Source organism: Otolemur garnettii, unplaced genomic scaffold (genome assembly GCF_000181295.1).
Source record: "Otolemur garnettii isolate 467f Iridium unplaced genomic scaffold, OtoGar3 scaffold00165, whole genome shotgun sequence".
Lineage (NCBI taxonomy): Eukaryota > Metazoa > Chordata > Mammalia > Primates > Galagidae > Otolemur > Otolemur garnettii.
The window spans coordinates 220486-234482 of NW_003852560.1; the positions used below are offsets into that span (position 1 = coordinate 220486).

The 13997-nt window shown below is 37.9% G+C and overlaps 1 protein-coding gene across 1 annotated transcript in view; it reads right to left on the reverse strand.

The window, feature by feature from the left end:
* WDR64 (WD repeat domain 64) overlaps positions 1-13997 on the reverse strand; it is a 141213-nt gene that overhangs the window by 123902 nt on the left and 3314 nt on the right. The window contains exon 3 of the mRNA XM_003800077.1: positions 871-973. Coding sequence (XP_003800125.1) covers positions 871-973 — 103 coding nt within the window. The remainder of the gene's footprint in view (positions 1-870; positions 974-13997) is intronic.

The window sequence follows — 13997 nt, forward strand, 5'->3', positions numbered from 1 at the left end:
ACTTCTCCCACCTAGAAGGGAAGAAAGGGAAGAAAATCCCATCGTGTCCACAGTGGAGAGGGATGGGAGTTCCTGGGTCTCAGGCACACACACACAAAAAAGACCTCCTAAATTGAGACAACATCCCTCTACAACTGGCCCAAACTCACATGTCAGAGATGTAAGGCTAAACTGTAGGATCGTCAAGGGGAGACAAGTATGTGGGAGGAGTTCTTTTTAGTGAAAAATTAAAAACTCAATTTTAAGAATATTTTAAAAGAAACATGATCCTTGACAGCATCTGTAGCTCAGTGGGTAGGGTGCTAACCACATACACCGTGGCTGGCAGGTTTGAACCTGGCCCAAGCCAGCTAAAACAACAATGACAACTGCAACAAAAAAAATTATCTGGGCATTGTGGCGGATACCTGTAGTCCCAGCTACTTGGGAGGCTTAGACAAGAGAATGACTTGTGCAAAGAGCCCAAGAGTTTGAGGTTGCTGTGAGCTGTGATGCCACAGCACTCTACCAAGGGTGACAGCTTGAGATTCTGTCTCAAAAAAAAAGTAAAGAAACATGATTCTAGTTGATACTGGAACTTGCGTTATTAAGATACCATTGTAGAGAGGTTTGAGTCTTTTCAGGAGAATGATTTTTCCCCCTTCCATTTCTTATTTATTATCCTCCAGAGCAATGATAGTATTTCAATTTCAACTGTAGTAGAGTTTCTTCCGATACTGCATATGAAACTGCCACTTGCCCCCTTCCAGTTATAAAATACTGAGCAAATATATAAAATCAAAAGTGATTCAATGGAAACATTGTAGTCCCAAAATCTATTCTTGAAATACTCAAACTCATGCTAATTTGGAAGGGAATTAAAAATGTTACCTGAAATTACAACTCGCTGTTTCCTAGACACAAGGAAAATCAAATTTTCTTCATCAAGTTGGGCAGCAAGAGAATCTTCTTCAGAGGTGAAGTATCCAAAGATCTAAAATCCCAAACGACACATATAAAGGTGAACAATAGCTCAGAATTGGCTGTAAAGTAACAGATTCCATGTTGGCTGAATTTAAAGTCTAATGTGGATTAACAGCCAACATCTTGCTTTATAAATGTCAGGGGGCTCTCAATACTGAAGCAGGTGCATGACTTTTGAGCAGTTACTGATTTTTCTTTCCAATAGAAGACCTGATGCACCAGGCTAATGTCCTCGCTCAGACTGATAGATCTATTAGGAAGGAGCTGGCGTTGATTTGGAATTCAAATCGGTCTTCATCACACAGGCCCTAGCTAAGAACCTTGACACTGAATTTGGCCACTCTCAAATAACTATCTTATTCACTTTCCATGAATCTTTCAGGGCCAGATTATTCATCCCTGGTAGGGAGAGTTTCAGAATTTAAGAGACTGTACCGTTTCTTTATTTAACTGTTCTAAGTCCTACTCTCTAGGCATTGCATGAGAATAAATTAGCAGGAAAGAATATCCTGAGGAAGAAAGGAGCTCTGTGTGAATATATTGTCAAATTACGTAACTCTGAGAAAGTTGGAAAATGAGCTAGCTGCTCTTCAGTTGTCTTATTAATAAATAGAAATAAAACTCTTATAAATTAATGAGAATCAAAAATGAATCAAGTATTTTAAAATTTCTCTTTAATAATGCTTGTATAAATTTTATTCTTTTTAATTAAAAATGCTTGTATAAAATTTCTTTTAATTAAAATGCTTGTGTAAATTGTGATGGAATTAATGTATCAGTATTTCTCATGAAGCTGAATGAAACAAATGGACCAGGGAGGTGGGGGGTTCGAGGGGGGGAATGTTTTTGAAACATCAGTCTGCGTACCAGCCCCTCCACCCTGCAGGATCCTGTTAGAGTAGGGTCTGCTTCTACACTTTGGGTCTAGGCTAGACTCTGACAATCTCATGAGAGACCACACTTGAAGTTTAAAGGAACTGGTGACTGACCCAACTAACAATAAATAAGCAACCAGCTATAGGCCAATGTGCTTTAATAACATTGACTTATTTTAACGCTAGTGATGGCTTAGCATTCTAGTTCAGCACATCCTTTCATCAGCCGCTCACAAATGTTAACACTACTTCCTGTACGGTACTCTGGTTTCCCTCCAGATTTTTTTTTCTATTTTTATTTTTATTTATTTATTTATTGAATCATGGCTGTGTACATTAATACTGTCATGGGGTACAGAGTGCTGTTTCTATATACAATTTGAAATACTTTCATCCAACTGGTTAACATAGCCTTCATGTCATTTTCTTAGTTATTGTGTTAAGACATTTATATTCTACATGTAGAGAGATTCACATGTACCCTTATAGGATGAACCATAGGCATGATGCCACCAATCACCTTCCCTCCACTCATCCTCCTCCCTCCTCTCCCCTCTCTCTCCCCTTTTCCCATATTCTTGGGCTAAAATTGGATTATGGTTTTCCTATGAAAGCTATAAATTAGTTTCATAGTAGGACTAAGTACATTGGATACTTTTTCTTCCATTCTTGAGATACTTTGCTAAGAAGAATATTTTCCAGCTCCATCCATGTAAACATGAAGGAGGTAAAGTCTCCATCTTTCTTTATGGCTGCATAGTATTCCATGGTGTACATATACCATTTTATATCTTTCGCCTTTGATTACCTCTTCCTTTACACACCCACATTCCAACTTCACAATCTATGACAATTGCCCTAAATATTTCCTACAACTAGAATCCATTCTGTGGGAAAAAATCAGACTCATCAAGAGTTTCTCTCTTGTATATTCCCTTCCTCCCACCAGTAAAGTTAGCACTTAAAGGATAACAGATGTATTATTTTTTTCATAAATCCCTGCTCAATTTTCATGGGTACAAAACCTCTAAATTTAATATTTGATTGCCAGTGAAGGACTGAGAAAAGAGAAAGGAAAGTCCTCTTCATAGAGCTACATTAGAGTGGTCAGGCAGCTTTTGTCACTACAATTTCTTTGTCATCTGGATAGACGTATCCAGTTAATAGTCATGTATTGATCTGCCTCCTAGTCTTGTGTCATTTGAACCCACAGTGTGGCCTTATGGCAAACATCATGCATTGTGAAGTCTGATAGTTCAGGCTGTACCATTAATTGATACTCTGAACTTGGACACATACCTCCCCCCACTGAAGTCTCAACTTCCTCATCAGTAGAATAAATGGACAAACGTCTGAGTTTTGTTTTGTTTTAATGAGTTTTCAATGACATAATTCGTGTAAAACATTTTGCACTGTGCCCGGCACATAGTAATGTTTCAAAAACATTAGCTATTATCATCTTTATAAAGCCTATATGGAGAAGGCCTCGTGGGATGGAGGAAAATAAATTATAAATTATACCAAGACCACAGCCACTAAACGAGAAAATGAGACTCTCTTTAAGGGTATCCAGAGAATAGCCACTAAATGAGACTCTCTTTAAGGATAATACTTTAAAACCATCAGACCCCTGGAGGATGGAACTCGTTTTTCTGACAGGGAAGACTAGTCAAGTGAGCTCTGAGAGATATTGCTGGTGTAACAAATTTGGCTGTACAAATAGTACGACTTCCACAGCTAATCAGCACTGAGAAGGAAATTGAGTCTCCTGCCCCTGCTAACCTGCATTTCCCTACGTTCTCCTCCCTTCCTCACTCAGTTTAGAATCAATGGTCTGTCACCTGTATCACACATTTCCATAATCCTCTAGCCCTTCACACCACTGCCTCTGCCAGGCAGGAAACTCCACCGCTGAGCCAATCTAACAGCTGCATTCCTTACAGCCACGCTACCGTCTGATCAATGCTAAGATTTCCCAGCCCCGCAGATGGGGCAGGCCATCGTCCATCCATGAGCTCCAAAGTCCTGGAACTTCAGTTCCTCCCAGCCATCACCTCAGGCGTCCTTACGTGGTCTCTTCCATTGTTGATGGAATCAATGTCAAGTCTCCAAGCTCATCAAACCTTTGACTCCACCTCCTGGTTGCTCTCGGCAGCTGATTTCAGATGATAGTAGAAGGCACTAGACAGGATCATCTGCAGCTTCTTGCCACCCTACCCACACACCAAGCTGGTTTTGGATTCATCCTTTCTTTTTTCCTTCCCCTTTAAAGGAAGATGCCTTTCTCCTTTCCAATGCTAATCCTTCCATCTGTCCTTGGCATCCTAGTCCTTTTCATTTCTTCAGTTTGTCTCCTCCACCCCACCCCACCCACCCACCCCCTGCACCCAGTATCTTCAACCTCTCCCGTCCTACTGACTTCTTTTAACATTCAGACATATTCTTATCTCTCTCATCTTAAAAATACAGTAAACCTTCCAAAGTCAATGGTAAATAATACAAGAAACTGTCTCCAGCCCCCTTTTCAGAGTGTTGCATTCCATTGCTGTTCCATTCAAATTACTCTTATTTTGTTTTCTGTTGACTGTAACAGCAGACACACAGTTTTTGAACTTGATGCTTTCCTCTCTGAATTAGTTTTCTGTTGCTGCCCAAACAAATTATCACACATAGTGACAGTGCCAGTTACTGCCTGTAGGTAAGAAGTCCAAATGGATCTCATTTTCCTAAAATCAAGGTATCAGTAGAGATGTGTTCTTTACTGGAGACTTCAGGGGAAAGAATCTGCTTCCAAGTTCATTCAGATGGCTGGTCTGATTCCATTTCCTTGGGGGCTGTCCCCTGGAGCTGCCCTTTTCTCCTAGAGGTCTTTATGGACTTTTAGTACCTGGTCCCAGCATCTCAGCAACAACAGTGGAGGTTCAGGTAGTCCCCATGCTCTCTTCTGCCTCCCTCTTCTGTTTTTAAAGACTCCCGTGATTACTTTGGACCTTCCCAAGTAATCCAGCATAATTTCCCTATATCAAGGTCAACTGATTAGTACCTTAATTCCATCCACAAAGCCCCTTCACAGCGGTAGCTAAATTAGTGCTTGACTCAAGAACCAGGAGACAGAAAGGGAGCACCTTTAGAATTCTGCCCAGCACACAGTCATTTTATAAAGGGAGCTCAGTACAATTTAAGTGACTTGCGCAAAACTAACAAACAAAAAAATGGGTGATCAATGTTAGCAGCCAATTGAACCTGAGATAATAGTGTGAAATAATAATTTTCAGGAACAATATGAAATAACAATGATAATAATGATTGTCTCTATATTAATAAATTCCAATGTTTCTTAGGGTGGGAGAACTCAATGTCATATGCAGTGCCATCTAATTTGAAATAACGTTTTATATGTCTGTGATACCCATACTCAAAGAACAGTTTACAGACAGTCATTTCACTTGATTTTTAAGTGATTTTTCTGGATATGAGAAGAAACCCTGAGCAGCGTCCTGTGCAAGATGGTAGTAAAGGCTGTAGGATCTGGACATGGGTCCAAATCCTGGCTCTACTGTCTACCAGTCACATGACCTCAAGCAAGTTCCTTCATTTCTCTGTGTTTGAATTTTTCCCATCTGGAAAATAACGATAATCGGTAATAACTCCACATTATAGCTTGTTATAAGGAGTAAATGGGGATGATTAGATTACTTAGTAATGAGGAAGATTGGGAGGCACTTATATTGCCCCAAGTGCCAGATAGAAGCTCAATCAATGTCAACATTTAAGTAATTGTAATTCATAATTTTTTCACAGACAGTACAAGAAACAACTCAGGTGTCCTTCTTGCTAAATGAAAACTGTTCACTAAGCAGCTTTGCTATTTGTCCAGACAACACGTCAACCATGTTCTTTATCACACATATATTTTATAGCCACATCTCCATGTCAATAGACAGCATTATGTGGACATTTGCTACTATGGAGATGGTAAATGTGGTACCTTCTCTGGTAATAACAGGATGTTATGGTGCTTACCAAAAATAACTTCCAAAGAATACTGAAAACATAAAATTACTAAAATGTCTTTTCTTATAGGACTTTTAAAGGACTTCAAGTAAAATTTCTTGAGGAAAAATTTAAGATATACCAGATAAACTCTTTCAGAAGAGACAATGAAAGTTTTACATTTTCAAAAGAAATGTTTCAAGCAAATAATGTCACTTTAGCAGAATATACCCATTTTTCCTGTGCTGGGCTATAAACTCAAGGATCTCAAATTTCTTTCAACATTTTAAAGTCAGTCTGACAATTGTATTTTGTACAACATATGAATATTTTAGGACTATTAGAGTATTAATTATATTTTAACTACGTATTTAAAGGGCTTTCTTCATGCTGTAAGTGATCCATTTCTAACTACATTTTTTCTCTGATTATGTAAGGAACATATGTTCATTGTAGAATATATAGAAAAAATGAAAAAGCAGATAGAAGAAAATAAAAATCTGTATGCAACTCACTCTGGAACATTCTTTTTAACAGTTTAGAAGTTAGAAAATACAATTTTAGATTTATAATAATTCACTTTAAATTCACTTTTGAGGGGGAGCACAATTTATAGGCATTCCATATGGTGCGGTAGGCCTCTTCTTTGAATTAATTTATAGTGTTCTCCTAAAAACAATGCATATATGACTTGTTCACCAGAAGCCCAGATCAACACAGCATCGTAGGAAAAGTAGATAACGTCTGTTATCGGACTCTTCAATCAATTAATTTATAAACTTAAGGCAACCATATTTCTTGGCCTCTCTTTTCATCTAATTTCTCTCCTTATAAATTAAAGGGGTAGGCGTAAACGATGTTTTAGTTGAGTTCTACGATTTCTTTATTCTGTGAATCTCAAGTTCTCCAAGTGCCTTTGCATCTAAAAATTTTTAAAAAGAAAATGAGAACCTTTTATGGTCTTGCTACAACAATGAGGTTTACATCTGGAATCAGATTTGACTGTGTCTGAGTTTAAAAGAATAAATCTAGTTCTTATTACCTGAGAAGATTAATATTGGCTGATTTTTGAAAAACAACAGTACTCTATACTGAAATGAAATTGGTCTTCCAGCATGGAATTTCCATTTTACGGATGATGGATCTAAGTCCACAAACATTAGGTCACATGGCTTGAAATAGAAATGCCTCTTAGGAACATTGGCACAAATAGTTGGTGAAAATCATCACAGGACAATAAAAGAAAAACTTCCTGCCTTATTTTTTCAAAGTTCTTGTGACTCTTCATATACATACAGTGCGCCAGCAGCTTGTCATGAATTTTCCTATTAAACTTGTTAAGAGGGATACCCGGGGACAAAACATGATAAGGTCATGTGAAGTGATCGGGAAGAGGTGGAGGAAAATCTCAGCTCCAAGACCAAAACACGTTCTGTGTGACGTTTTGTGGCTTTAGGTAAATCGGTTAACCTTTCTGTGTTTCTTTTCATCATCTTAAATACTGCAACGATATTTGCCTTCGTAATCTATATTGCAGGGCTATCGTGAGGATTAGATGAGAGCTTGAAAGGAAGACATTGCGTGGGGAAGATATTTTAGAAGTGTAAGAAGATTATGATGCTCTAACTGGAAAGGAAAAGAGAAAGGCAGAGGGAGCAGATGTCAGAGAGAACGAGCCTCCATTTCCTCAGTTATTATTTATTTATTTTTTGTTTTGTTTTGAGACAGAGTCTCACTATGTCGCCTTCGGTAGAGTGCTGTGGTGTCACAGCTCATGGCAACCTCCAACTCATGGGCTTAAGCGATTCTCCTGCCTCAGCCTCCCAAGTAGCTGCCCACCACAACGCCCGGCTATTTTTTGTTGCAGTTGTCGTTGTTTAGCCGGCCGGGGCTGGGTTCAGACCCACCAGCCTTGGTGATGGTGGCTGGCGCTGTAACCACTGCGTTGCAGGCACTGAGCCATTTCCTCATTTATAAAACTGAAAAAAATCTGGATTTATTTTGGAATAATACTATTTCATTTCATTCAGAGAATAAATTCTCAGTTCCTGTAGGATTCCATGTCAATGGATTTGCCACAAAATACTGTGTCTCACTTGTTGGCCCTTCTGGGGCATTTTCAGAGTAGTGGTTTTCTGAATCTAAATATGTAATATGATATCCACAGACCTCTTCTAATTACCTAAAAATGCATGAAGTTCTTTAATATTGACACAGAGCATTTGTTACATACACATTTTCATATTTTTAGTGATCCAAAACCTATCGAACTAGATATTCATGCCCATAAACCATTGAGTGTAGGAGAAATATTTGTAAGAAAATAGAAACTAGTGAAAATGTGTGATTCTTAAAATCAGGTCTACTCCAAGTTTAGCGACACAGAATTTAGGTTACTAATCTATGGGAGAATATCCAGAAGATTTACAAAGTGTTACAGAACTTCAGTCTTGGGAGGGAAAAGCATTCCTGTTGCACACTTGCATGATTTGTGCTAAAAAAAAAAAAAAAAAAGTCATTTCTGTGTTGCTGCAAAGTAGCCAACTACTTCACTGTTCATTTTCTCAAACTCTTAATCACTGGGTGGTTAAGAGCTCTTATTAACAAACACATATGTGTCTTCTCATTTATTGAATCAGTAGATTAACAGAAAAATAAAGCAGCCACGCTTCCACTTTCAGTATTGTTTTTAGACCTATGTCAGGGGACTAATGACTGGAGAGTAGCACTGTCCAGTTGAACTTCCTGTGATGATGGAAATATTCTATAATCTGTCCTGTCCGCAATGATAGCCCCTAGCCACATGGGAAATGTAACTAGTACAACCAAGGAGCAGCGGAAGATTTAATTTCATTAAACGTAACTAGCATATGTGGTTAGTGGCCACTGTGTCGGTGTAGATTTAAGGACTCCAATCTGGTTTTTTACATAGACTAATGGGCCATTGTCCACCAAGTTCATGCCTATGCTTTTAAAATATGCCCTAGATTCCTGGGATCCCAGAATTCCCTCCCCAAAGGGTTCAGAGGCTACTTTTAGGGCCGTGAAACTTCTTACTCAAGTCCATCCTCATAAGGGTGGACTGCACATCACTGGTATGACTTCTAGTCTAAAGGGTGGTCAAGGGACAGCACTGGTGGAGGGCAGGGTGTGGAGAGTGTAGACATGTGGGTTGGGTGTTCAGATGTGTACATGCGTAGGCTCTCATGATGTGGGATAAAGCCAGTAGTGCCGAAAGAAGGGAGGTGGGCCATGTCTCCCCTGGTCTCTGTCTTTCAGTGTAAAGCTGCAAGGAGAATAAATTTTCTTTTTCTTCCTTCCTTTCTTTCTTTCTTTCTTTCTTTCTTTCTTTCTTTCTCTCTCTCTCTCTCTCTCTCTCTCTCTTTCTTTTAGTTTATAAATGCAATTTCCTTTTTTTTTTTAAATTTCAGATTAATATGAGAGTACAAATGATGAGGTTACACTGTTTGCATTTGTTAGGTGAAGTTCAAGTTACAGTTCAGCCCTTCACCCAGGGGGTGTGCTGTATCCCCTTACGTTGTGCCCATTAGGTGAGAGCTCATCAATTCTCCTCCCTCCTCCCCTCTCCCTTTTCCCTCCTCCCGGCCCCTTAAATTTAACTGTGTTTTTCTCTCATGTGGGTTATAGTTGTTCTCTATTGGTTTCGAATTAGTATTGCATCCATTGGATATTTAATTTTCCATTCTTGTGATAATTTACTAAGGATGATATTCTTTAACTCCATCCAGGTAAATAAGTCTCCACCTTTTTATGGCTAGATAGTATTCCATGATCTATTTATACAAGTTTTTTAATCCATTCATGGGTTGATAAGCACTTGGATTGATTGCATGTCTTGGTGATTATGAATTGAGTTATGATGAATATTCTAATGCAAATGTCCTTATGGTAAATTTCAAATTCTAACCGGACTTCCAGAACATTATTAAGGTGTATTTGTCAAAATTGGAGAATGGAAAGCATAGTTTAACAATTAGCTGGATTTATAATTTTAAAATACTTTGATAAGCAGTATAAAGGCTTCTCTTTGTACTCTTGCTCAAATTTAAGGTATAGGCCTGCACTTTTAACCTGTCTGACAAGATAGTTGACAGTAAAGACTTTGACATCTTATTCTTATGTGAGACTTTCAATCACATTTGATTATTTTCACTGATCTGATATTTAGAGTTGTGAAGCTTAACCTTAGTTCTCTTATGGGTGTGCTCTTGGAGTATGATGTCAAATGTCTTCCTCCTCACTGATGTCTTTGGAAATCAAAGACAAATCAGGATATGGCATAGGTGATTTAGCTATTCCTTTTATATTAAAAACTAATTTGAAATACTCATGGTTAGTCAGTTAATGATGTAGGAAGTAACCTTACAAGAGTACTACTCCAAAAATTAAAAGTTGGATTCCTTCTATCAGAGGTGGTTAGAGAAGATTTCTCCATCTTTTAATTATTTTCCAGGAAAGATCTGTCTTTGCTAATTGAGAGAAATTTCTTCTATCTTTTTTGACATTTTCTGTGCTGTCCAGTAGAAACAAAAGTGTGAGCTACATATATAACTTTAATTTTTCTAATAATAAAAATGTAAAAAAAGATATGAAATTAGTTTTAATAATATATTTTATTTAACCCAATATATACACGTAACTTCCACATGTAATCAATACAAAAAGTCATCAATGAGATATTTAACTTTTTTTTTCTATGTACTCTGTCTTAGAACTCTGGTATATATTTTACACTACAGCTCATGTCAGTTCAGACTAGTTACATTTCTAGTATTCAATAGCCCCATGTGTCTAGGGGCAAACGTGTGGGACATGGAGCTCTAGAATTTCCAAATGTCCAATGTCAAAAGTTATGGTCTTTCCTGCCAATGCTTTCCTATGACTTTTTATGCTATAGCTTCACTAAGGATAAATTCAAAATTTCTCAGTCATTCTTTGAACAAATCTTAGTTTGAGGTCAATTAAGTTCACAACCCCATCATAGAAAGTGCTACGTACATCATGGCTGAACATCACCACTTTGATCACCTTTGAAGTACTCCCCTTGGGAAGCTAGCAATGGCACCAGTGCCTAGTCCACCTATCAAAGCATTTTTTCTAGCACGAGTTCATGAACTTTATTGTCAGAACTCCTATGAAGACAGCTCTGATGACCATTCCAGAAAAATTGTTCCAAAATTGCTATGAAGGTTGGAGTAGGCACTGGAGTTGGTGTACAGCTTCCCAAGGGGAGTACTTTGAATATAATCAGAGGACAGCTCTGAAGACCATTCCCGAAAGAGTTCCAAAAGTGCTTTGAAGGTTGGACTAGGCGCTGGAGTTAGTGCATAGATTCCCAAAGGAAGTACTTTGAAGGTGACTGTAATGATATTCAACAATGAGGTAGGTAGCACATTTTCTAGGATGAGTTCACAAACTTAGTTGTCCAATCTCACATATCTGTCTGTTTTTACGTGAACCATCTAAGCAGGGAGATATATTAAAATCCGAACCAAACCTTTGTTCAGATCCTTAGTAATATCAACAGGCACTTTAAAGTGCTATCTAGTGCACTCTGAGCAGAATTCACTCTAATTTTAGTAATATAAACAATAACTCATAATTAGGTTCAGAAAAACAGATCACTGCTGTGAAAAATTCAGCTAATCAAGCTGAAAATCTCTCAGAAACCTACAACTCAAAATCCAAGACATTTTAGAAAATTGACCATGAATACATGATAAGATCTTGTAAAACATTTATATAGAAGCAACAGACTCTTATAAAAAATAAAAAGGAAAAAAGACAAAGCAGTAAGCTCAGTAATCAAAATTCATTATCTTTGGGCTTGGTGCCCATAGCACAGTGGTTATGGTGCCAGCCAGGTACACTGAGGATGGCGGGTTCAAAACCAGCCCAGGCCAGCTAAACAACTGAAACAAAAAAATAGCTGGACATTGTGGTGGGCACCAATAGTCCCAGCTACTCAGGAGGCTGAGGCAAGAGAGTCTCTTAAGCCCAAGAGTTCGAGGTTGCTGTGAGCTGTGACATCATAGCACTCTACTGAGGGTGACATAGTGAGACTCTGTCTCAAAAAATAAAAATTATTATCTTTGAATGTGAGCCTTATGGTAACTTGTACTACAGTAAACTCTTTGCCCTTCTATCTTCTCCTGTATTATATCTATTCATATATATTGTGCATTCATGTTTTAAGCTGCTGGCATAGTCAAGTAAAGACTTAAGTGAAAAATCATGTTTTACTTTTCATTTCTTGCAAAGCTCGACATGCTTTAAAAGTATGCACCAGAGGGCAGTGCCTGTGGCTCAAAGGGGTAGGGTGCTGGCCCCATATACCAGAGGTGGCAGGTTCAAACCCAGCCCCAGGCCAAAAAAAATAAATAAATAAGTATGCACAGCAGCAGAATCTTCAACTAGGTATCAGAAACTTTGTTAATACTCACCAGAAGTTTATGAGAATGGTTTTCAATTTCTACAAGAAATCCAAAATATAAGAATTATCCAAAAAAAACTCCATAAGATATATTGAAATTCAATTTCTGTGTGTTGGAGTTTTACTGAAATTCTATTAAACCTATAGGTTAATTTGGGAACAATTACAATCTTTACAAGTTGAGCCTCTCAGTTATTCTCCTGATCGTAGTTTACTCTTTCAGTAAAGTTTCATAGACTTCTACTCTGTATTCCTCAGTAGATTTATCCCTCGATAGTTTCTCCCACTTGCTGCTCTTGTGAATGGAATCTTTTCTTTTTTTCCTGCGAGTTTGGTGGGAGAGAGCAGTGGTTATTGTTGATGTTTGTGGAGGTTATTGATTCTGGCATGTTTACCTTCTTTGATCTCTCTTGAACTTTCTGCCTTGTTCTAACAGTTTGCCATATGATTTTTGGGGGTATTCTTCATAGAATACAAATAATGAAAATTTTGTATTTTTTTGACTTGAATAATTTTTTTTAATTTTGTATTTTTCTTTCTTTCTTTTTTTTTTTTTTTTCTCTCCTCTTTGGATTGCTTTCAACCTCCAGTAAATTATTCAAGAGTAATGGTGGTGAGAATAGGCATCCTTTTCTTGTTCTTTACTTTAATGGGATTGTGTCAAGTATTTCACCATTAAATCTAAACCTTACTTAAATATGTTTCTTATAAGTCTCCATGGTGGACACATTCTAAAAAGTTCCTATCTTCTCTCCCATACATGAGTCACACTTTTGTGTAATCTCTATTCCTTGAGTATGGTAGCACCTGTGACTTGCTTCTTACCAAGAGAAAATGGCAAATGTGATGGGCTTTTTCCCCCATGGTTATGTTACATTATATAAGCCTCCATCTTTGCAGACTGTGGAGAAGATTCTCCTGCTGGCCTTGAAGCAATGTTGTGATCTGCCTATGAAGAGGGCTTGGCAGGGTGCTACTGCCAAGGCAGCCTCTAGGATGTGAGGTCAGACTCCAATCTCCAGGCCCTCAGTCTTACAATAGCAGAAAAATGAATTCTAACAACAACTTGAATGGGCTTAGAAGCTAATTCTTCCTTAGTTGTGCCTCCAGATGAGAACACAGCCTAAAGTGCAGCCTTCTGATGAAGGCTGGGACCTAGTTAAGCTGTTCACAGACTCCTGATCTATGGAACATGTCAGATGATATATGTTTCTTAAGTTGTTAAATTTGTGGCAGTTTGTTATAGGAACAATAGAAAACTAATATAATCAGTCCACTTTGTCAAGATAAGCAAATTTTCTATTATTCCTACTCTGCTAAGATCTCCTTTTTTTTTTTAAAGTAGGAATGGCAACTGAATTTTTATCAAATATCTTTTTGATTTTTAATTTTACTTCATTTTAAGATTAGAAGTCAGCAAATGTTTTTCAAAAAGGTCCAGGTACTAAATATTTTAGGCTTGCAGGCCCTTCAGTCTTTGGCAGAAGTATTCAATTCTGCTATTAGCAGAAATATCCACAGCCAACATGTAAATGAAGGAGCACTGCTGTGTTCCAATAAACTATCTTTACAAAATCCAGTGGCTGCCCAGACTGGACCTATGGGTCTTAGCTTGCTGCCCTCTGATTAAGATTATCACATTACTTTTTTGGCTCAGCACCTGTGGCTCAAGTAGCTAAGGCACCAGTCACATACACCTGAGCTGGCAGGTT